The 25535-nt window shown below is 39.0% G+C and overlaps 1 protein-coding gene across 1 annotated transcript in view; it reads right to left on the reverse strand.

Moving 5' to 3' along the window:
* Nucleotides 1-25535, reverse strand: part of LOC122803568 (WD repeat-containing protein 49-like) — a 1120011-nt gene that overhangs the window by 919511 nt on the left and 174965 nt on the right. The window contains exons 4-6 of the mRNA XM_044073240.1: nt 24540-24623; nt 23493-23558; nt 4067-4297 (exon numbers count right to left, since the gene is read on the reverse strand). Coding sequence (XP_043929175.1) covers nt 4067-4297; nt 23493-23558; nt 24540-24623 — 381 coding nt within the window. The remainder of the gene's footprint in view (nt 1-4066; nt 4298-23492; nt 23559-24539; nt 24624-25535) is intronic.

Genomic DNA, 25535 nt, shown 5'->3' on the forward strand with positions numbered 1-25535 from the left:
GAGGGTGAAAAGTTTGCAGGGCCAAAATGAGAACTCTCATCTCCTTTATGCTTATGTGTTTCCTCATTTGGGAAGGAGACCAAATGTCCTGAACCTCCCAAGAAGCGAAGGTTGCTCCCCCATCCCATCTCTGAGGCATCTGTAAATAACTCCTGCGATGGAAGGGGGGGGTTGGAGAGGAAGCCCTGGATTCAAGGTAACCTGTTGAATCCACCAATGAAGTTCTTTTTTCAAGCAGGGAAGGAGAGGAATAACAAAATCCAGTGGATGAGCATGTTGCATCCAGGCTGACCTGAGGTACCATTGGAATTTCCTCCTGTCAAGTTTGGCTACAGATAACATGGGAATAGTAGATGCCATGAAGCTTAGCAGGTGGAGGAATGCCCTGGCTGTCAGAGACTGAAGTGGAATGATGGTCTGGAAGAAACCAATTACAGAGATGACTTTTTGAGGAGGCAAGGAAGCCAACATTTTGTCTGTATTCTACATCCTAGGAACACATGTTCTTGTGAAGGAGTGAGAAAGGATTTTTGGAAGTTTACAGAGAAACCTAGTCTTTCCAGAAGAGAAACTATGAAATGAAGATTCTCTAGCAGAATGCCTGGTAAAGAAGACTAGAGAAGGAGGTCATCCAGGTATGGAAAGATCTGAATATCCCTGAGTCTGCAGAAGGCAATTACAGGAGCTAAGCATTTTGTGAAGACCCTTGGTGCTGCAGACAGACCAAAGGGAAGGGAGAAAATTGAATATTTGGGGAAGCAATAGCAAAATGCAGAAATTGACTGTAAAGGGGATGAACAGAGATGTGAAGCTAGGCATCCTCGATGTCTACAGACACCATAAAGGCCTATGGAAGAATGAGAGGGAGCAGGGTGTTTAAGGAAAGCATATGAACCCATATGAAAGGTTGGAACCTTCAGAAAGGTGTTTAGATGTGACAGAACTAGAATGAGTCTCCAAGGGCCATCTTTTCTGGGGAATAGGAACATTTTTGAGTAAAATCTTTTTCCCCTTTGGGAAAGAGGTGCTTCTTGAATGGTTCCTTCAGAAATCAAGGTTTGAATCACCTGAGGAAGAAATTCCAGCTGGTCTCTTGGAGGCTGAGGAATGCCCCTGTAAGAAGGAAGAGTTTTCCATGCCATGAAGTATCCGCTATGTATGACAGAAAGAAACCAGGAGTCTTGGGTGATCAGTTTCCAAGCAAGAAGAGACAGGGAAAGATGTAAGGATAGTGGGGTCTGGCTGGAAAGAGATTGTTAGTCACAGACTACCTGGCATGCTTGGAAAAGGCTGCTTCTGAACAGGAGAAGTAGTAGAAGAAGTCTTGGCATTGTAAGCTTTCCTGGCACTTCTTTTACCCATGGATGAAGAATGTGTGGATTGCTTCTTAAAAAAGGGACTTTTAGAAGGGAAGTTCCTTTGAAATTTTGGAACTGGGGACACAAAAATATGTATAAGGTGCTGGAGCTCCTTACCCTGCTCTTGTAAGGACTTAAAAAGTTCTGCAGCTGCAGATCCAAACAAGGTCTTAGCATCTAATGGAGTGTCCATTATTTTTGCCTTGATATCACATGGAAGTGGCTGGAGCCTCTGCCAAGAGTACCTCCCAAAGACAGAGCCAGATGCAGCAGCTCTGGCAGATTCTTCAACTGCATCACATCTGTATTTAATGGAATGATGTGTCACTTGAGAAGAGGTACCCAAAATAGAAGAAAGCTGTGACTTAAAGTCTGAGTCAGGAAGCTCAGAAATAAGCTGGGTAGCTTGAGAAATGAGGGCTAAGGCATATTTGGTCATATGTGTTTGGTAGTTTATAGCCCTAAAGGCAAGAGTGGACAAAGTATACACTTTTTCCCCAACCTTTGTATGCCTTTGCTCTCCTTATCTGAGGGGAGAAGGGAAGTTGAAGGCAAAAGCTTTGAGGGCTTATCTGCAGCCACCGAGACTGTAGCTGGATCTGCAAAAGGGTACTTAAATAAAAACTTGCAGTCTTCTGACACTTTGTAAAACCTATCTGGGTTTTTAGGGGCAGGAGGTTGTGAATCTAGACACTTAGAACCAGAGGAGAAAGCATCCAAAAAAGCAGGTAACACTGGAGGCACTACAGATGGGGAAGGGGAATTCATTTGTAACAGGTCACAGTATATTTTTTGCACCTCAGAAACCTGACAGCAATCCCACATAAAAAAATTCTGTCATCTTCACAATAGTGTCACCAAAGGTAATATCCTCCCCGGGAGCATATGCACCATTTGATTCCTCCTCTGGGGAAGCATACCCCAGTGGAGAGGAACTCTGGGCAGAATATGCCAGTGACTCATCACCAGAGGAATCATCTTCATCTGAGGAATCCTCACTCCTAATTCTTTTTTAAGGAGAAACTGGAGAAAGGGAAGGAGAAGGGAGAGAGACCCATGCAGACTGCCTATGGGCCATAAAAACATTAAACAGCCCTTGATAAAAGGTTTGTTAATCTGCAGAATGTTCCAGAGAAGAAGGAGAAACATGCTTTGTTTTCTGCTTTTTCTTTAGTGGAGCATCAAAATGGTGATATGTTGAGGGATCCAATGTAGGCCTACATTAGATAATGTAGCTTGGAACCTCTTCATGTACAAGGATTTGCAGTATTCTATGAGGACCTTCAGAGACTGGGTTCCCCCCTTATTTCCACTGTGGACGTCTGCATTTCCCCTGAGGATGCACTAGCAGCATCCTTTGCAGCCTCCACTATGGTACCTGTGGAAGAATCACCATCTTCCTCTGGATGGGTCTCCAGGCCAACACTGGCCGTGAGAGAGACATCCAGAATTGGAGGAGCAGCAGTGACCTCAGACCTAGATTTCTTGGCCTTTTTTAAAACAGGCTCCCCTGAAGGGCCCAATGTGGCTTCCATGATGTTGCAAGCTAAATGCTTAAGGCGTTGGCTCTCTAAGTATAAATTAAGAGAAGCAAGATGGCTATGAAGGTTATAAGGAACAAAGAGCACAGAAGGTATGGTCGTGGCTAGGGCTAAACAAAAAAGTCACAGGTCGTGGGAATCCTTATGTGGAATTTGTCTTCCACACTGATACTTGTCCTTCCTAGATGACATGTAACCTCAGCAAAACAACAGTGGCACAAAAATCTTAAAAAAAACCCTAATGGGGCACTTATCTGACTTGGAATCTGCAACTTCTCTGTTGAGCAAACAACTGGAGAAGGCATTCAGACTGCCGGCAGAAGAGTTCTGAGGATGGTACGTAACGACGTCTACATCTGGATAGGAATGGTTGTCTATGGAGCTCTTATCTCTTATATGTGTATATATGTATATATATATATATATATATATATATATATATATATATATATATATATATATATATATATATATATATGTGTGTGTGTGTGTGTGTCTGTATAAATATGTGTGTGTGTGTGTATATATATATGTATGTATATATATATATATATATATATATATATATATATATGTGTGTGTGTGTGTGTGTAATATACATATATATATCGAATGTGTGCATGTATGTATATATGCACACACACACACACACACACACACACACACACACACACACTCCTCCCTGAAAGAACTCACAGATAGTGCCGAATTTTTCAGCAAGTGCCACTGGAACATTCAGATCATTGTAATGGACAACACAGAACAAATTGTACAAATTATGAATGATGACTAAAGCACATCCTTAGGTTTATAGGTAAATACTAGGCAATCAGTCTGCAGATTATTACATGCCTAGCCAATAACAAGACAGTAACAAAAAGTGGGTATCAAACCCTGTATCTTGTGTCTGCAAAGTAAAGATCTTAGTATGCAATCCTCAAACACCATTTGCATTTATCTGTTTTTTGTGACAGGATAAACTAATAAACCACAAAGCATTGCTTAGGACTAGTTATAATCACATATTCTTTGATTTAAGGTCAGATAATATAAAATACATGACTGATATTAACAAACAGCAGAATACTGACAGATAAGTATACTTTTCAAATATGCTCACAAGTCCATAACCTGTTTTTTAATATTATTAATAATGGTCATACTTACAAAAACTGCACGGCACCATTTCAGTTTTAGCTCTGATGTATAAAAATAGATGGTACCATCCTCTCGGACAATTATGAAATTGTTGTCAGGTGTAGAACAGATGCGTAGGACTGGCTCACCATGGGAAATTTCTTTAATTGTTGCAGGTAAAGTAAATGCAACTTCCTTCAACCGTGCAGATGATTCTTCCTTCTCTGTGTATTCCAACTGCATATAGGTGCAAAACGCATCCTAAGACAGACAAGGCAAGAGCATTGTCACATGATCACTCGACAATGATACAACAAAGAATAGTGGCTGGATCTCAGGTAGGGAAAAAATGAAATAGTTGAGCCAAATAGCACAGACACCACACAACAATTTGTCATAGATGAAATACTGTGTGAATTTGCATTCTGCAGTACAGGTAATCTCTAGTAATGAAAGAGTGCTAACATCAATAATGGAATGTTTTATGATGCAGCATTCCCTTTCATTTATTTATTTACATGTGTTAACTCATATACAGCACTGATCTCAAATGACCAATTTCACTTCCAGCCTAGATAGAAGATAGATGTATATTTATGCAAAAAAAAAAAAAAACAGGATTGTAAGGAGATTATATTGATGTTATATACAATTATTAAGAAAATAATTGAACTGAACTAGTATACACATCTGTATTAAACAATATTTATAATAAGAAGCAAACAAAGTAAGTGATATTACAGTCAAAGTATAACAGGTTTGGAAATACATACATTCATCAGCAGATAAGACACACAAATTGTACAATAGGTGAAGTGGTGTGAGTGCTGCAAATCAGACTTCAGTATAATTTTATGAAGATAGTGTGAGAAAGTTAGAAGAAATTAGGTGATGTGCAAGAACCAAGGCATGTCTGGCAAGTTGCTGGACATGGGTATTTAGCTGGGTTAGGAATATTGGGTAGGATGATTTGTCTGTAACTTGGGAGGGGATATATTTTTAAAGTCTAGGGCTAAGGGGAGAGAAGCAATGATCTGTACAGTGGAGTTTTCTTACAGAGGGTTGCAATGTTGGTGCAGTGTGGTACTGGCTACTGGGCTGTGGGACTGTGTCTGTATAATTAGTCTAGCTGCTAAGGGAGAGAGTGTTGGGTTATTTAGCTTGAACAGCTCTGATCCTAACAAATGGTCAACTTCATGGGTTCATAGGTATTTACTAGGCTAACAACTAAAAGTGCCTTTTTAAACCTAAGCCATACATCCCATATCTCTGTCAAGTTGCAGTACCTTTGATAAGTGTAAGCAGGGGCTTGGGAGATGAAACATTTACAAACAGGGGCCTGGGAGATGCACCACTTACAGGTTGCCTGTGTCTCTTACAGACATAGGTGCCAAGCCAGGGATGAATTTCCTGTTTCCCAGCCAATTGTCCAAATTACACTTAAACTGGGTTAAGGAAGAACTCTGCTTCACATTGATTAGGAGTCTGTTCCAGAGATGGGGCAGTCTCTGGGATACATACCTGTCTCTCCAGTATGTCCATTTTATACCACAGGCAAGGTTTAATTCTTTGAATGGGTCATTCTGGTGCTGTTTATTTTGTGGATATGCAGGAAGTCCAGCAGAGTGGGGTCTGACAATGCCTTGTATGCCAGGCATAGATCTCCCCTAAACACCTGTAACCTCTGTGGACATTCCATTTGTTGGATATGATTGGTTAGGTACATATCAAAGGGGGCACTGTACTCAATGATAGGTCTGATGAATGCCAAATAAAGTGGAACAGTGACTTCCTTAGACTTAGATGACATACCATTGTTTATAAGCTGAGCAACATAGAACAATTTCCTCACTACTGTAGACACATGATGGTCAAAGGATAGATTACTATGTGTGTCCCTAAGTCCCTGACTACTGGGTTAACTCTTTGGGTTATGTTGTCAATATGATAGTTACCAGGGGTGGATGACTTCCTGAAGGATACTATCATGCATTTCTTGGCACTTAGTTTTAGTCCATGCCTCTAGCATCAGTTGTTTGACTGTGACAGCCCTTCCTGGAGAATATTTGCATTGGTGAGTGATTCAATGACAGCTCCTATTTTACAATCATCTGCAAATTTAGTCAGCCAGAAGTCATTAATGTTGGCTTTGACTTCAGAGAAATAAATGTCAAAAAGGAGCAGTCCCAGGACCAATCCCCGAGGGACTCTGCTTTTGACTGGCTTCTTTGTAGAGGTGGACTTCCCTATGCTAACTTCCTGGGTACTGTCTGCGAGCCAGCTGGCTATCCACCGGCTGACATAAGGGTTTGTTCCTAACTTCTTAAGTTTTTCAACAATGACTGAGTGGGGAAATGTGCCAAATGCTTTAGCCAGGTCAACTTATGCAGTGTGAACCATTTTGCCCTCTTCCATTTGGTGACCTTCTCAAAGAAGTCTACCAGGTTGAGTAGGCATGACCTGTCCTTGATTAAAGCAAACTGGGTTGGGTTCAATGTTTGGAGATTTCCTATGTCATTATTGATCATTTCCATCATAATTCTTTCCATTGCTTTGCATATGAGACATGTGAGACTTATGGGTCTGTAGTTTCCAGGGTCTGTAGATGGCCCACCTTTGCGCAGAGGGCTGGCTGCTGCTGTTCTCCATTCATGAGGCAAGATGCCTGTTTAGAGGTTGCAGTTAAATAGTAATTCCAGAGGCCCTGATAGGCCCTGATGTTTCATGCTATTTAGAAGGCATCCTGGGATACTGTCTAGGCCTGTTCATGTAGTGTCTCGGCCTTAGAGAGAGCATTAAGAACCTGTTCCCTAGTGACAGCAGGGGAAGTTATATTTAATGATATTTCCTGAGGGAAGTTTGATGGGAGAAAGGGGTGAAGTTAGAGTTGAATTTATTGGCCAGTAGGTTTGCTTTATCTTCTAGCTCAGTATAAGTGAGTCCATTTACAATGAGCTCTGCACACAACTGTTTATTGCCTTTGAAGTTATGGACATAAGTACAGGATACCTTGCGATTGTCATTGGCCTGGGAGGATACATTTACCTCAGATTTGGCATTGGTAGATTTTATTGTCATCTGAGGTGTTTGTTTAGTTTGATGACAGTGTTTTTTTATCCTGCTGGGTGCTGTTCCTCCTAATTTTTATCATGATTTTCTTCCTTCTGTTATACAGCCTACTGATGTTGTGATTCCACCAGGGTGGCTTGTTTTTTGAGTTAATTCTGTACATCTTCCTCTGGGTATAGCTGCCTCTAAGCAGCTATTAACATGCTTGCATAAGGTTTCAGTGAACAGTTCTGCATAGGCAGCAGTGTTCTTAGGGTTTATGGGGGCTTGGAATTATGCCAGATTATCACTTTTGAAGTTAGCCTTAGAGTAGCTCCTGAATATTCCAGGATTAGCTGGGAATCCAAGTTTTATTTTTACTTCAAAGGAGACCATTTTGAGGTCTGACTTTACACTGTGGGGTGTGCAGCACTCTTCCATATTAGTGAGGACCCCGATCCAGTATGATTGCACTCCTTGTTGGTGTACTGACAATCTGGTCCAGAGAGTCTGTGTTTACAAAATCCAGGAATCTCTGTGCCTGTATGTTTGGTATATAATTCCCAATTAATAGTGAGGTAATTAAAGTCTCCCATGAATATGGTATTAGGTAGGATGATGACTGTTTCCAATAAGTTTATATACATGGTATGGGTTTCATGGGTCATAGAGGGGACCATGACTTGCAAAGAAGTGGTATTGGATTTTGCATATGGTGATATGAACGTGAAGATGCTCAAGTGCATTGTCCTGTTTGACCAGACTTGAGGTATATTTATTTTTTATGTAAATCAAGACACCTCCACCTTTAGTCCCCGTCTGTGTAGTAGCATAGCAAATCCAGGTAAAAACGCAGCAGAGACAGTTAAAGGCAGCTTGCCAATCTAAAACTTAACAGCAGAAATAAAGCAAAGCTTGTTCACCACCTTCCCATGGTGGACAATCGTTGCTTTGTTTCTGCTGTCTATATAGTAACTGGTATAAATGCGTGGAAGACATTATAACCTTGCACTGTTGGTGTGCTCTCCTTGGCTTTAAACCACGTCTCAATAACTGCACAGACTTTAGCATTCTCTAGGGTGAAGACAGCTTCCAGAGAGTGGAGTTTATTTTTGTTTTGACTCCTAGCATTGAACAGTAACACCTTTAGATTTTCTTGGTTTTGATTTACTGCGTCAGAAGTACTTTCAGTTTAGCATTGTCTGAAAAAGGCATTATGGGAGAGGACAATGTTTTAGCTAATATTTGAAAGTCTAGAGGTGCAGACCATCCCTGGCAAAGCAGCATGCCCTGCTGACCATCTCCTTCCAAGCTGACAAATATTGCACCCCCTTAGAATGACTCCAGAAACTAAGCCAATTATTAAAGCCATTCATATTGTGGCATCATCCTTGGAGAAGGTAAAATACTGCTCAGTGCTAGGCTCATAAAAGCCGGGGACACATATTCTGAGAGCTCTATGATGCTTCTCTTCATATAGTCTAGGGAGGAATATCACAGGTCATTTACACCCACATGGACTATGACTGAGTCATACTGGTAAGTGAGGTCCAATGACCTGAGTGCGTGCATAATGTGGCGGATTGTGGCCCCTGATAAGCAACTGGCTGTGACATTCTCCTTACTCCACTTGGTAACAGGGACATCAGTGTGTCTCACAATGGAGTCCCCAATGACTAGAATGTTGGATTCTGTGGTGGCTTGCTTGCCTCATGGGCTTAAAAGTAGAAGCTTTGTGATATGTGGCTGTATGTGTTGATGTGGGTATCGTTTTGAAAGAGTGCATTTGGGGTTGCTGACAGTGTTTATTATGTGTAAGTAATTCATCTACAAGGTCTTTGGGGTTTAGGAAGGAAAGGTTACATTTATGTGCCTCAGCATATGTGGGTCTATGTGTCTGCTTTGAAATGTGGGTGCAGCATGTGTTCTACTGACAAAGTTATTGACATTAGGAGTGCTTTTATGTGAGAGCTTTGCCTCCAGTGACATTATATGAATACATGAATCACATACTATATCAGCTTGTTTGAGAATTAACTGGTTGTCAGTAAACATGAGGTAATGTCTACGTTGCCTCAGGATGCCCATATCCACCAAACTGGTAACGGAGATAGTGGGAAAGTTCATATCCATGGCAACAGGCCCTTTTTTATTGATTAGACAGTTGGAGTGAGAATGTAAAGTAATAGGAAACAAGGTCCCCCTGCGCGAGAGCAATTGCCAGGCTCACCAAGCAATTTTGTTTTAATGTAAAGTAATGTCAGGAGTATCCAGTTTGTAATGCTGGGAGCAGTGCTTGTCACTGCAAACTAGTTGCCCTGTGTGCAACTAGGCATTAGTGAAATTTCAATGGTGCTTTTACAGGGAAAATGTCAACTCAAGGTGTCTGTGGCTATACAGGGCACTGCCAAACACTTGAGGGGGAACTAATAAGTAGAGCCTGATGATTTATGGACAACATATTTGAGCAGATATTCTGAAGTTAGAAGCAAATCAAGTAGTACTCAGTAAAAAGAATTAGGTTATCAAGAATGATGAAAAGAGGGAAGTCACCTGCCTGACTACAACTACTGTTAGTCTCACCCTAGCTGCACTCTACTGGGATACAATGCTCCTTTGCTTCTTTTGTCACTAGAAGCAAAACAGTAGCACCAATCCCAAGATGAGAAGCAGGCCACAGCCTGTTTGGTTATCCACAGTCTTGCCCCTGAATATGTAAGGGTCTGTAGGCTTGTTGTAGCCTTTTCCTGGTAGATGCCTTGAAAAGCAACTAGACCAATCAGGAAGGGCAAGCACAATCACTCACTTCCCAACCAGAAAGAGTAAAGAATTTATGCACTGTGCTCCTTCTCTCACTAGGAGCAAAACATACGAAAAAATTCCAAACTAGCATCTATGAAGCAGTTATTAGGCTTTGCAGTGACCAGCAGTCCCCAAGAGATAGTGTTATGAGTCTCCTTCTCTCACTAGGGGCAAGATAGAAGCACTAATCCCAAGAGGACTAATTGATGGCCTTGGAGTAGGCGTTGCAGGTTTTAAGGGCAAGATGGAAAAACAGGTTACTATTCTATGAGCTACAGTGCATTAAGCTTTAGCTATCTAAGTGGGGGACTATATCACTTTGTCAAAGTTACTAAATATTGAATCCCTATTAATCGATCTTAATCAAAGGAAAGCTAAATCCGTAGAATGTTCATTTACGCAATTTTTTTTCCCAGGGAAAAAAAACTAGCTGGCCATCATCAGGAATTTGCATTTTTCCTCCCTGTAGTGCAATCTCAGAGTTGGTATATTTAGTTAGGGGGCTGGGGGGATGCAGCCCCCCTCCTGGGTGGGTTTTAAATAATGTGTTTTTTTGTGACGGTTGGTAGGTTGGTCCCATTATTTGTTTCCCTGGGGGGAAAAATTGCGTAAATGAATGTTTGACAGAGTTAGCTTTCCATGGATTAAGTTCAACGAATGGGGATTCAATGGTTAGTCGCTTCAATGAAGTGATATAAACCCCTAAGTGGAGAGCCACTAATTTTAAAAGAGCAAGATAGATTGGAAGGGTGGACAATTTTTATTCTGGTTCTATGGAATACATTGGGCTGGCCAATACATTTATGATAATTTTGTGCTTACAATAACCAATGAAAAAGGAGAGGTAAGTAGATATGTGATCAAATTAACATAAGGGGCAGGCAACAAGAAAGACAGTTGAGTTTAAGAACATATCAGCACCACGGTGGGAAGGTAGAGAAAAACTTAATTTCTGTGTAACTCACAAGAGACACAGTTGTGGTCTCTTTCCTAGTTTAAATATGCAATTAAAAGCAGAATAGAAGTAAAACACAGTGTACAGAAAATGAATCACAATATACAAAACAGAAAGCAATTTTATTCTTTATACTTTAACCTTTGTCAGCCCTTCAAAATAAATCTTGTTACTTCTTAACCATACCTCATTTTCTTTTATTTCTACCTTATTTTTAAACTCCATTTTCATTTCATCCTACTCACTAGCTATAACTTCTGGAGTACTTTCTGTCTTCCATAATAACTCCCAAATAATTTCCACTACCAATTCCTTAAATTCCTTTGTTTTTAACATGTAGATATGAAGTGCCAATGTCTCACTATTACCTCATTACCCTGTAGTTTTATTCTAGTAATTTTACCTGCACATAATCTGAAATAGTTATTGCATGTGTGGGTCAAAGCTGTCAATTAAATGTACATATGCCTCTGAAATTCCTGTGCAATATAACTTCTGTCTAATCTAGCCCAGCTATTGTACCTTGAGGAATAATATGTAAATTCTCTCCAAGTTTCTACTACTGAATTTGAGTCTTCCATACCAAATATGTTCATAATTTCTTTTTCATAAATCTACCCTCTTTTGTTAAATTTTCCCTTTTAGGCCTCCCCAGATACATCCTCATTGTTGCAAATGTATTTCCTGTCCCTATCTATAAGTAAAATTCCATGATGAAGCTGATTATTCCTCCAAAAATGTTTTAAGCTCCATAACAACAATTTTAGATGGAATCTAAACACAAGCTAGTGTAATCCTCATCCCTAGCCAGTAGCCCCTTATTACCACAAATATGTCAGTATCTTTTTTCTTCCTCTATCCCTATTGGAGCTCCTCTAGCAATAAATATAAGTACTCCCATTTTCCTTTGCTCCTGATATACTGCTAAATATCCATCCTGAAATTCTTTCTTTATCAAATTCACATCTTTTTTCCAAATGAGTCTCCTGGAGCACTGCTATTTGGACTCTGCATTTCTTAATATAATTTAATATTCTTTCCTTTATGTCTATACCTGTGAGGCCATTCACATTCCAAGATACTATGGAAAGTGTCAACATTATGATAAGAAGTCATTATTCTCACCTATTATATATAACTATTTCCAGCATATGTGATACATACACCTGTTTGTCAGGTTAATCATTTATACAGTTTTTATTTATTATCAACATTGGAACATATGTCACATTTTAAAAGGCTTTTTGTTTTAATGAAAACCCACAAACAAAACACAGACACAACCCTGAACATCCCTTTAATCTGCTAATTTAATACAAACATACAGAACTATGTACATCTTCACAATTAAATCTCCTAATAGGAACAATTGCCCCAAATAGGCAGTCACAAATACAGGCCTGAATTAACGTGAGGCTGAGGTTATTCATGCTAAGATACATGCTAATGCCCATGCTTCTACTTGTGCTAATTATTATCTTGTTCTTTTTTGTCTTTGTTCCCCCTCCAGATGTAAAAAACAATGTGCATGCTTGCAGAAAACATTAACTATTAGTATTGAAGAAATCTGAATTTTGGCTTTTAATTTCATTATAATCAGCTTATATCCATGGAAACGTAAGAGAAAAAATGTAGTCCTCTGCCGCAGTCTTCTAAAGACAAAGTGGAAACATTTATTGCTAAAGGAAAACTTTCATTATATTCAGTGTTCTCTTATTTACTTGCTTCCACTTAAAACGTATTATTAGATTGAAACAAAGGTTTTAATCCAGACTTTCTCCAATGCAAAATTAAAAGAAACCATATCAGCTCTACATATAATATGATCTGTGGACTTTTGTACCCCATGTTCTACCTCAACAACCCAAAATTACAGCCTATTACCTTACATGCTTTGGAATAGCCTTTCCTCTTTTTGCATTGTAATGTCTGTATTTCCTAGTACTAAAAAGAAGAAAGAAAGTTAAAAGGCATTCGTTTACTCATACTTTTATTGTGTATAAGCACAACTAAAATACTTTACAATAAAACATGCAATTTATACCATAATGTTTCATAAAAATATTAAGAACAGAAATTGTTTAACTTACAGTTACCTTTTCCTTCCTCTCTCCCCAGTGTCATTCCAAACATTAATGACATGAAATGAGGCAAATGCATTACAGTTCCCCACAAGTTTAACAAAGTTAACAAAAATCCACTCTTTCCACTATTGTTGTATAGCTGAATTTCAAAAATGTGATTGATGCTTTGCAGTCTGACATTTATTCACTAATTTCCTTGTTTCTGGTCTTCCTGATCATCTCTATCTCACAAGTCCAAACTCTGATTCATTTCCAAGGTACTCCCAATCCTTCTGTTCAACTCCTGTTGTTTCCTCTGTCTCTCAAGCATTTTCCTTGGGATCAATGGAAACGTTTTCCTTACTAAAGTCTCTCCATGTGCTTCATAATCAGAAGGATGAGAAGCAGAGTCTCCTTCTGCTTGATGGCTCACTGTCTGATGAAAAAAATGTTGTATTTCTTCCTTGGCCTGTTCTGCAACAAAAAAAGACTTTGATCCACCAGGAAAAATATTCTGAAGACAGTTGGATCTCACACCTGGCTCTTGATATTCCCTGATTGCTGGAATAAATGTGTTTCTTTTTTCCCTGGTGTACAGTGAATAACCATTTTCTACAAAAAGTCTTCTGTCCCCTACTTTTAATATTTTGCTCCTATGCCACAGTTTTTGTCAGGATCAGCTCTTTCTGCTAGTATGATTGCAGCTTTAGTTATATAGGTCTTGGCTGCTTTCTCACAGCTAGGTTTGGAGCAAACATACAATGTGCTCTTTCAATGAACACATCCTGCTGTGGAATACCAGTCCAGTTGATTTGTGCTTTCATAAAATGAATACAGTCTGTTACTTCTAGTTTCTCTGGTACATTAGAAAATCTCAAGTTTTCTCTGCATGTTCTGTCATCTAATTCTAACATTTTTTTAAACAGCTTCACTTGAGCAGTACCACACTCAGCCAACCCTTTATTCAATTTGACCTCTGATTTTTGCAGTTTTATCGTTAATCTGAATAGCTGTTTAAAGTTTCTTCCATTTTTCCAGCCTTTTGTTATTTGAGTTGAAATATTTCTTCAATGTTTTATTTATTTTAATCAGCTCTGAGCACATTTAATTTATTTTTCCTTCTAAATTATTGGAAGCCATGTCATGTACCACAGCTGCAACCTAAACTGATTTTTGTTGAGCAGCTGCTGGATTCTTCCCAGTCTGTATTTTTTTCCCTTCTCCTTTTCTAGTTGATTTCCTTTCAGGCTCTTTACATTTCTTCTTTGCTGGCATCCAGGCAATGTGCTCACTAGCTAGTCCCTGAATTTTACTAAAACTGTCAGAATTACCAGCCCTTATCTCTCAGTTTCTTTTTTCAGACTGGGAGCACTGAAGTTAAGCTGTTGATCAGAGTGTAGCCATCTTGGAAGTCCATACTAAACAGTTTTTTGGGGGGGACAAAATTATTGTTTTTGAATTTTATTTTCTTAAGGATATCCACCTGAAATTTTTCTTGGAGCTGAAAACTCCTTCCATGACATCACTACAGCGTGAACTCACAATGCTTCAATACCTAAATTACTGCATAAGTTACTACAGTTCCATGCTAAATGCATCAGTAGCTGTTTCTTACTTCCTGAAAACCAAGCTGTCAAATAGGTCTTGCACATGGATCACCTAACATTAAAATGAACATATGTCATAATGTAGTATTTAAAACCACAATGTAAGAAAACAGTGGCTCTTCTAAAGAAGTAAAATAATTGCTTACCCAGAATAGTACTGGAGTCTGAGCTGTAGAAACAGACGCATTTGGTGCCCAGTTCCCTGGTCTGGCACTTCTCAACACTAGGCTGAGAAGCAAAAAAAACCCCAACAAGATTAAGACCCCATAGGAGAAGAAGTACACAGACTCAGCACTCTATCAAAACCATCACAAATTATAAATGAATTATTATAGTAGTGGAAATAAATACATACAGATGCAAAGTATGGGAAATCACACTTACCGAATAAACTTCTATTGTTAAATGACAATTGGAGAAACTACTTTAATTTAAAATATTTTAAAGCTCTTATAATAAATAAATCATAAAAAATGATTACAAAAGCAACTTAGCCTATTTCCTAAGCAAAATAGTACCTTCCACAGTAAGTGGTACTGGGCATTAATAGCCCTTCAGGATGCAATGAGCCATTTAAAAGTGCATTAAGCCATGAACAAGTTTATAAGACATAAACAATACTTCCAGATAGCATGGAAGGCATTAGAAACATCAGAAAACTCAGGGCAGGCATTTTTATATCTCATAAGACTGATGCTATAAATGGAGGTGAGGTCACCACTGAAAGATCAATTTCCAACACTGCCCACCATGGGGATACTGATGTCATCAGAAAAGGGTCAGTACCAAAGAACATACTGATTGTAAAATATTACTCAAAATTAGCTTTACTACAGAGCTTTAGACATTAAATATATAGCTCATTTGCCTAATGAAATGTCAGCGGACTAAGGAACTGCATAAAGATGCTGCTATATGAGTGCTATTGAAATACACTTGGAAAGTTTTCTTTGTGAGTGAGACAAGAGAAAACTGCATTTCACCTGGGAATGACCAAAAAAGTTTAAACTGTTCATGATTTTAGAATGCCACAGTCGTGCAGTGGTTAGCAGTTGGTTTAGTATGGTTACTTTATTGGATGCCTTCTATGTGGAGTTTACATGTCCTCCCTGCGTTCATGTGGATTTTCAGAATTTTTCTCACATCCCAAAGATATGTACTTAGGTCAGGAAATGCTCAAACAACCTGTAGGGGTGCGTGTGTGTGTGTGTGTGTGTGTGTGTGTGTGTGTGTGTGTGTGTGTGTGTGTGTGTGTGTGTGTGTGTGTGTGTGTGTGTGTGTGTGTGTGTGTGTGTGTGTGTGTGTAATTATGCGTGTCCTGCATGGGACTCATGTCTTTTCCAAGACAGTTTTTGCCTTATGCCTACTTTTTGCCAGGAGAAGCTCGATCTCCACATAGTCCTGACTGGATAAACCAGGCACTGAAAATGAATGGAGGTTTAAGATGTTAATTTTATGCAGTTTGTATCTGCCTTTGTCAGTGCAACTATGCTTCACGTCTTACTATTTATGAGACTGCTCAATACTTTATTTTTTGCTTGTTTGTTCTAACACAATTTTCTCAGTTTCACGGTACAGTGCATTTTACATAAAATGGTTGTTTTTGAATATACAAGTTTGAAAACTGATAGGTTATAGCACTTGTCGTAATAATAAATATGAATCAGTTTAGCATACAACCACTAATGCATCCATTTAGTCATTCTCTAATACTGATTAATCCAGTACAGAATAGTGGAACACATGCAGCCTATCCCAGTGCTTGACCAGTGTTAAGCCATAGAAAGTCATTTTGAAAGGGGTGCATTATATACACAAACACTCTCTCAAGTTTCAGACACATTTAAGGATAATTTAGAGATTCTTAATTCATTTAAAGCAGATCTATGGAATGTGAGAGGAAATGGGAGTGATAAAAAGTCAAACACAAGGATACGCAGAATCTGGGTTCCCTTTGTAAGATTGAGGAGTATAATTGCAATCTCAGAAATTTATGAAAGATTAGAGACAAATTACGAATTAAGCCCAAAACTGCTTATCATGCAGAATTCTCCTTTTCTCCTAGTTACACTGATATCTCAGCATTATATAAGTATCAGGGGTGAGAGGTACAGCAGGAGGCTTGCTTCCCTGCAAAAAAAAAAAAAAAATATATATATATATATATATATATATATATATATGGATTCACTTCATAACCTCGAAATACTGAAAACTCGAATTTCAGTATCCCGAGGCTATAAAGTCGAAAAGTGAAAACATCGCCTACTCAAAATATCGAAATATAAAATACCGACGCCCAAATAAACGAAGACAGGTAACGGCAGTACATATCATAATATCAAATGTCATGAAAATACCTTTAATCGACGCAACTGCAATAGACAAAGTACGCAACTGAAATACATAAAAGAAACATCCACACGTAATATGTGCATTGTTTATACAGACATCACGTCTTCACATCAAGAAATACCATGTATATAATGAGGCATGACGAACGCAAACAACCGCTACTGTACATCCGCTACTATACTCTGAAGCATTAAATGAAGTTAATAGTTTGCACTGCTGCTACCCGTAACTGAGGGTGCGATAAATCATTTTCACTGCCGGAAAGCCTGTAAATTAAGTGTCACACAGTAGCGTACACGCTACGAATTAAACACCAGTTCAGAATATATATATATATATATATATTCTAAACCAGTTACATTTTAAGTAGTCTAGTGTGCCTGGAGCATTTTCAGTCATTTTGATAACAGCAGCCATTCAATGTAATGCAATATCTACAATGCAATTACCGTTCGACATTTACAACTTATTTACAACGGTCGACATTTCAAATTTCGCGGTTTATTTTCAGGTCTTGCACTGCAGGCTCTGCACAGAAACCCCCCCAGGTAAGAATTGAACTGGAGAACCAAGTGCTGTGATGTAGGAATGCTAAGAAATGTGCCACTGTGTTAACAAAACAGTCACTATTTTTCCTTCATCTTTCATAGAGAATTTATTCCATAGCTTGTGGTTCAGTTATCTAATTATTTCAGAATGCAGAATAGAGGAATGAAAAAGGACAACTTAAGATAAGGAGTTCTATTTCCAAGTCAGAAAACCTGTTATAAAAACTGTAGGCAATAAAATCAGGATGATGTTTAACTTGTTCTGCCTTTTTAAAGCTAAGATTAAGGTGATTTGTGAATGTATTAAGAAGCAAGACTCTGATGAATAATTATACATACCACTCAACTTCTTTGCTGAAGAATTCTGGACAAAGCAAACAATAATGGGGGGGGGGTAAGTCCGAAAATAAGGCAATAAACTCTCAAAAGGTACCTTAATAGCACATGTATTTGCCTCTGTAATCATCCCACATGAACCCACCCCTTTCTCTACTGCTATCCTCTCTATTCCTCCCTTCCCTACTATCATAACTTCAACTACCCCTCCATTAACTGGGAAAACTACTCATGTACCAATACACTTGTCCAACGTTTCCCGGAATTCATTAATTCCAGTGCCCTGGACTAGCTCATTCTTACCCCAACTAGAGGTAGCAACATCCTTGACCTGGTCATTACTAATATGGGCAACCATTGCTCTACACCAATAGTCAACTCCTCCCTGGTTAGATCCAACCACAAACTAATCACCTTGGAAATCCACATCTCCCCCCTCCGCAAAGGTAACCACCATGAAAAACTTCTCCAAAGCTAACTTTGGGCTCCTAAAAACAGAGGTGGCTAACTTCATGGCACCCATGCAAATGGAGAATAGCTGCATGACCACCGAATCATACACCAATGCACTGTACAAACACGTACACAAATGCATGGATCTTGCCATATCCAATAGAACCAAGATGCTCTCCCCCCAAAAAAGAAAGCCAATCTGGTGGTCCCCTGCCATAAACAAATGCTACAACAGAAGGAGGAAATTGATGCAGAATAAGGTGAAGCCCCAAGACTGGAAAAACTCCCTTATCAGCCTCAACAAAAAGTTGAGATCCCTCAACAAATCCTCTAAAGCTAGCTATAAAAACAGAATTGCAACAGATAGTAACGTCAACCACAAAGCCTTCTATAGTTATGTAAAGAATCTCCACGGCAATACCCAGATTTGCTCTGAGCTACTGCACAATGGTACCTTCTATAACAAGACAACAGATATAGCCAACAGATTCAGTGCCAACTTTACCCCTCCCCCTCAAAGGACCAGTCACAATACCAGTAGATTGCCAGGCACCCAGTATTACTGCTGCACAGGTTAAAACAGCATGTCCAAGGCCGAGAATACAGCTTCTATGGGACCTGAAAATATCCCTAGCTGTGTTCTACATGAACTACAGAGTGAAGTGGCACCTCACCTGTGTGCCTTGTTCAATCACAGCCTCACCTCAGGCTTTGTCTCTACCAAATGTCATACTGCTACAGTCATCCCTCTCCACAAAAGAGGAGCGACTATAGACACTGGGAACTATCGCCCCATTAGCCTGACAAGTCTGATATGCAAAGCTATGGAACACATCATCATGGACCTAATAAACAAGGATATAGGGAATCTCCAAACAATGGATTCCACACAGTTTGGTTTTGTGAAGGGCAGATCACGCCTGCTCAACTTGGTCAATTTCTTTGAGTCAGTCACCAGAGATATGGATGAAGGTAAGGTGGTTCATACAGCCTACCTTGATCTGGCCAAGGCCTTTGATACCATTCCCCACTCAGGAATCATAGAAAAATTCACTAAGCTAGGCATCAACCCCTATTTCACTAGGTGGGTTGCAAACTGGCTCACAGATAGAACCCACAGTGTGAAAGTAGCTGAGTCCAAGTCAGACTGCCGACCAGCCACGAGTGCAGTCCCACAGGGTTCAGTCCTGGATCCTCTCCTGTTTGGTATCTAGTTCTCTAAAGTCCAGGTCAACACGAAGAGACTCTGGCTGACAAAGTTCGCAGAAGATTGCAAGTTGGCAGCTATTATTAACTCCCCAAATGATGTTGACATCCTTCAGAAAGGCCTCACAGAGACCAACGACTGGTGTCAGAACCATGGCCTTAAGCTCAATGCCAAAAAATGTGTCATCATCCCCCTTGGGAAAAACTTGGTTCCCTTGAATTACCACATCAATGGTAGTCCACTAAATGCAGGAGGTGTTATAACAGATCTGAGAACACAGGTTTACAGCAAACTCTCTTTCGACCACCACATTGCCACTGTGGTCAGAAAGATGTTCTATGTGGCACATGTCATTACTAAGGGTTTTGCATCCAGGAAGAAAGAGGTCATTGTCTCCCTCTACACTTCCCTCATTAAGCCATCATCAATTACAATGCCCCACTTGGCATGTACCTCACTAGACACCTGCAACAACTGGAGAGGCCACAAAAGTACCTCGCAAAGAGGATCCTATGCTTTAAACACTTGCCCTATATGGACAGACTCAAAAAACTCCAACAATTCTCTGGCTCATATTGCCTATTTAGAGGCAATCTCTGCTTGACTTACAAAGCTATGTCTGACCCAGCTCTGTTAGAAATGCTACATCTAAAGAAATCCCAATCCCTCCGCACCACATGGTCCCAGAGACCTCAACCACAATCAACAGAACATGCTGGAGGGACAGGTTCATAACCTAGAGACTGTCCATGCTATGGAATACACTTCCCATACATGTCAAGCAGAGCACCTCACTGGAGAAATCTTGATGAGTGGATGGGAAATAGAAAATTCACCCCGGCAATCACTCCAGTGGCTCTACTCAACAGAGGCACTGGGAACGGGTCTATATTAAAAACTTGAACATTTACTTACCTGAACACCTAAACGCCGACACGTCTTCATCGAACCGTGAAAACATTGATCGTTCTGAAGCACGAAATCTGAAACGTCGAATTGTCATGGTTGGCCCTTCTGCGGTATAGCTCCGTAAGGTAAGTGTGTGATAGTTATGGACCTTAGGGTTAGGGTGCGGGTTAAGGTAAGTGCATAGATGGTAATGTATGTTAGATTTAGTGTAGGGTTAGAAGTAGGGTTTTATTAAGTGTATGAGTGTGGATTACTTAGCTTGTTTGGGTATAGCTTTTTAAGGTAAGTGTGCTATAGTTACGGACCTTAGGATTAGGGTGCGGGTTAAGTTAAGTGCATACATGGTGGTATATGCAAGATTTAGTGTAGGGTTAGAAGTAGGATTTAGTTTAGGGTTAGAAGTAGGGTTTTGGTTAGTGTATGTATGTATGTGGTTTATTTAGTTTGTTTGTGTAGGTAGTAGGTAGCGGGCGGTGGGTTCGGACAACTATGACATTTCGATTTTTGCGATTTAGGGCATTCGGTGTATTTGCGGTTCACGGAATATGTGTTGGCGTTTAGCTGTTCGGGTAAGTAAATGTTCGAAATTTTAATACAGACCCCTGGGAACTAAGGTCAGGTGGTACGATGCCAGGGTAATCCTATGGGCTAGGCTTGTAAAGGCTCCAGGTTCATTAGCCTAGTATACACCTATGAACCTGTGAACTGCTCTGTATTGTACAATTGCCATCTGAAGATAATCCAATATGTTATGTAAATTCATTCAAATGTTTTATTGTATACTTCTTTGCTATGTTTTTTTCTTCAATGTTATTATGCCTCTCACTGCATTGTACTGTAGAGCTTTATCTATATTTGCTTAACTGTTTTATTGTAAATTTTTCACTGTATTCAGCTTTGGTACAGCAGTAGCATTGCTGCCTCACAGCAAGAGGTTCTCATGTTCGATTCTCGGCTGGAGTGCCTTCTGTGTGGAGTCTGCATGTCCTCCTCGTGGTCGAGTGGCCTCCGAAATACATGCATGAATGGGCGTGCCTTCACTGAAGGTTGGGCATCGGGCTGGCAACTCGGCACCATAAAAATCTCCTGCCAATCATTAGCAGACCGGTGTTCCACTGTGGTGACCCCTAACTGGGAAAAGCCGAAAAGACAAACAACAACATCTTCAATTTTGTAAATTTTTTTGCTTACTTGCACTGTGGAGCTTTTCTCCCCGGGCCTCACTGAAAAAGGGCTTTTGTTCAGATGGACTATCACAGTTAACAAATGTCAGATAAATTAATTAATTAATTAAATAAATATTTTAATTCACTTCAAATGTTAATAAACAATAGAGTTTGCATCAACATGCATTTTTTAATAGCAATAACTGGGGACGCTGGTGTGGTATATTGAAGATTTACCCACGGTTGGCATGGTTTAATTACGAGGGCATAGCCCGAGTGATTAAATAAAGCCAACTGTGGGTAAATTTCAATATACCACAACCATGGAGTCAGTTATTGCTATTATACAATGACATTATTTAAGAAAAAAAATACTTACTTTTCTTAAATAATGTCTTTGTATAATGGCACATTACTGTTCTTCCGCAGCTGGTGGTATACTGCTTCCTTGTGTTGATGTACTGCACATGCACATGGGACTTGTGTTCCCATGCATACCCAGTATATCAGTGACTGGGAAAGTAAGCAACGGAGAAAAGATCTCCATTGCTTCAGTTTTCCTTCCTTTTTTTTGAATTAAAAAAAAGGTTCAGGAAGTTTATGGTAGGAGAGAGACAGAATGGAGGAAATTCAAGGGAAATCTGGTACGTGTCTTTAGTTTTAAACAGCGTACCTAATTTCCCTTGTATTTTCTGCATGGTGTCTCTCTCATATGTCCGGAGTCTGGACTACAAATTTTGTTTTTATTTTTGTTGGAAAATAAAAGTTAAAATTAAAGAATATACCAACGGAAAAAGTCTGGGTGACCGGACCTTTTTCCGTTGGCATATTCTTGGATTTACAATGGTTGGGCTGGCCAATCAACGTGCTCGTTTTAGAATGTTAATGGCCAGTCATTGCATAATGAACAATAATACACATGAAACGCTAATGAATGGCATTATTTACTAACTGTAAACTTCAGTGATTTCTCAAAAAAATCAAAAATGTTATGGACAGGATAAAAGTATGAGGCAAAATCAGGGATATTCTGTAAAATAAGGAACAGCTGGGAGGTACGATTCTCATACCAAAGCATCTTCTAGCTGTCTAGATGGTAGCCTAATGACAAACAAGCAAACTAGACAAAGATCATACTTTAATTATACTTTTTATTTGTTAAGATACCTTGCTAAAATAACTGACCATTGTAGAGCAAGTGTGAGTGAATAAGATGGCAGTGAACAGAAAGACCATTATCTGAAATCAAAATTATTCCATTTCTAAATGTTACATGCTTGACATTGGCTTTTGTTGTAAATATTAAAACTCTGTTATCCATTTTTAATTGCTTCCAATATAAAATTAGCAATGCATTTTGTAATATCCACATAATTACAATTTTATTCTGAATCAGTGGTATAATAAAGTACTGCTTCTTTAAAAAAAGTCTGTAGAGATTTTATTGTTGATTAGACTATATTGCTTATCAAATCTTCTACTGATACAATAAATGTTTTTTTTCTCTCTCCACTGTTGCAGCATCAACAAAATAGACGAGGGCTACAGAACAGTTTTCTTCAATCTATTTTTACTGTTTTAACCTGCAGCTCTCTATTACAAGCTAATCTGCCTTCAACTAGAAGATTATATTTCCTCTTCTAGCTCTGACACAGTTGCATTTTTTTCAGTACCTACCTGTAACCTTTTTCTTTCTAAACAACTTTGAAGCATTTTAATAATATCTGCTGGGAAAGGAACAATTAAAAGAAACTATGTGAGTTACAGTCAAAGAGTACAAACTAATTTTAGAAGCAAAAGCAACTATACAGCAGTAATTATTTCTCACATTAGCTGACAAACCCAGTATAAAAAAAACAAACAAAAAAAATGTTTTGTAAGAAGGAATCTGAAGGCAGAACACACATTACTTAAACCGTAGGATAAGATGTGTATACTGGTAAAATGGCTATGCACACAAATTACAAGCATTTCATGGCAAATGGTTTTCTACAAAATACTCCTTACCCACTGAACGGCCCCTTTTGCAGAATAATCAATTTTCATAAAAAGTTCTCCAATCTGTTCATCACTCTGAAACAAGTAAGGGAATAACTTAAAATACAATAATAAGTAGTGATATGTAAATGTAATACAACCCATACTCCAATTTAATACAAATCTGAGGAAACTAACTATAAATCAGACAGGACTAAAAGTATCCAATGCTTCTAAATCCTAAACACTCATAAATAAGTCTACAAAAACAACTGGACATAATAATCACTGTTAAGTTAATGAAATACATACATATTATGTTCTCTCTGAGATTTGTTTGCTGCCTTTGTTAATAAATACACAGGTCTGATTCTTATTGTCAGTGAGGAAAAATGCATAGCTGAGCTGTCTTGCCTTGGAAAGAAGACGCAGCAAAAAATATTAAAAGCCATTAAATCATTAGAGGTGCCACAATTATTTCTTCTACTCCTTCTAGCACAAAAAAGTCATTACCTCCTTTTTGTGTCTTTTCATTAATTTCTTCTCACTCCCGATAGCAAAAAATGAAGTTTGTTTACCATGTTTTAAAGAATAAAACATTGCTGTTAACGTGTTTTAAGTTTTCCAACTAAAGACTTCACTTTCTTGGAAGGATAGGAAGAACAAACTCTTGATTCAAGCTACAGAATGCATTCTATTACAATCATGCAGGAGTGAGGAATTATATGAACACATGGAATTGTGAATTAACTGTGATGCTTTTGTCTACTATCAAGTAATTAAACTTTTTTCACTGAAATTATTTGTATAACGAGACAAAGTGTAAAACTGTGTTTCCTAGGACTACCAATGTAGACAAAATTGCTGAAATTTTAAAGCCAGAGATCTGAGCTATGGATTATAGAACTCTCTATAAAGTCAGTAAGGAACCAAACACTTGACACTTGAGTAAAAGTTTATTACCAGACTCCAGCACAGAAAGTTATAAAAATGTCAACATTTTTAAATCCTCAGCTCTATTAAAAACATTTCCCATGACCCAGCCCGAAATTCTTTTCTTCTGTCTTAAATACTTACAGCAGTACGTAGTCCCAGGCATTTTTTAACAATTTGCTTGAAACTTTGTTCATCCAAGAACTTTCTCTCTCTGCTTTCAAACTCCTGAAAAGAACACGACAAGTAATGTGTAGAAAACAATAGCTTCTATCTCTAAAACATGCTCAGAACTTTCAGTTGAAGAATTACAGTATATTGTTACACAGTACTTCAAAAAGCAATGTATCTGTCCTCATACAGCAAAGTATGAATGCGGCATTATCATACAGTGGTGTAATATTATGTAAATGACAGGTGAAATAGTTCCTTTGTAACAGAAGATGAGTAATGGATGAAGGGTTCAGGAACAATGTAGCTGTTTTGCTTAAGGAAGTGCGGCATCAGATCTAGGAACATGTATGTCTAGAAGCAGTTATAAGCATATGGTCATTACATAAACAAGAAAAAAAAATAACAGATATACACTTACTGTATGTCTGCGGTTAGCGTTGTCACCTCACAGCAAGAGGTTCTCCCATTCGATTCTCAGCTGGAGCGCCTTCTGTGTGGAGTCTGCATGTCCTTCCCACGGTCGACGGACGCTAAAGACATGCAGGTAGGTCCGAGCGTGAATGGGCGTGCCTTCTTTGAAGGTTGGGCGCCGGGCTGGCAACTTGGCACCGTAAAAATCCACTGCCAATCATGAGCGGACCGGAGTTCTGTTGTGGCGACCCCTAACTGGGAAAAGCCGAACGACTTTTACACTTACTGTATCATTTGTGCAGAGGTCCTTACTTGATGTTTCCTACAGCTGGGATAGTCTCTCCACCAACCAAAACATGGCATCTTTCTTTGGAAGCTCCCTTAGCAATGTATGACTAATGCCTCATACTAACTGTATGACCATGCTCTCCCCCTATGGCAGTTAGCTCACCCCATGTCCATCAGTAGGCACCTTCTTGCAAACCAAGTGGAAAAAAAACAATGAGAATTAGCATACCTACTATTAAGTGATATATTACTATACACCTACTTTAC

This window comes from Protopterus annectens, chromosome 5.part1 (assembly GCF_019279795.1).
Source record: "Protopterus annectens isolate FY-2018-M chromosome 5.part1, PAN1.0, whole genome shotgun sequence".
Lineage (NCBI taxonomy): Eukaryota > Metazoa > Chordata > Ceratodontiformes > Protopteridae > Protopterus > Protopterus annectens.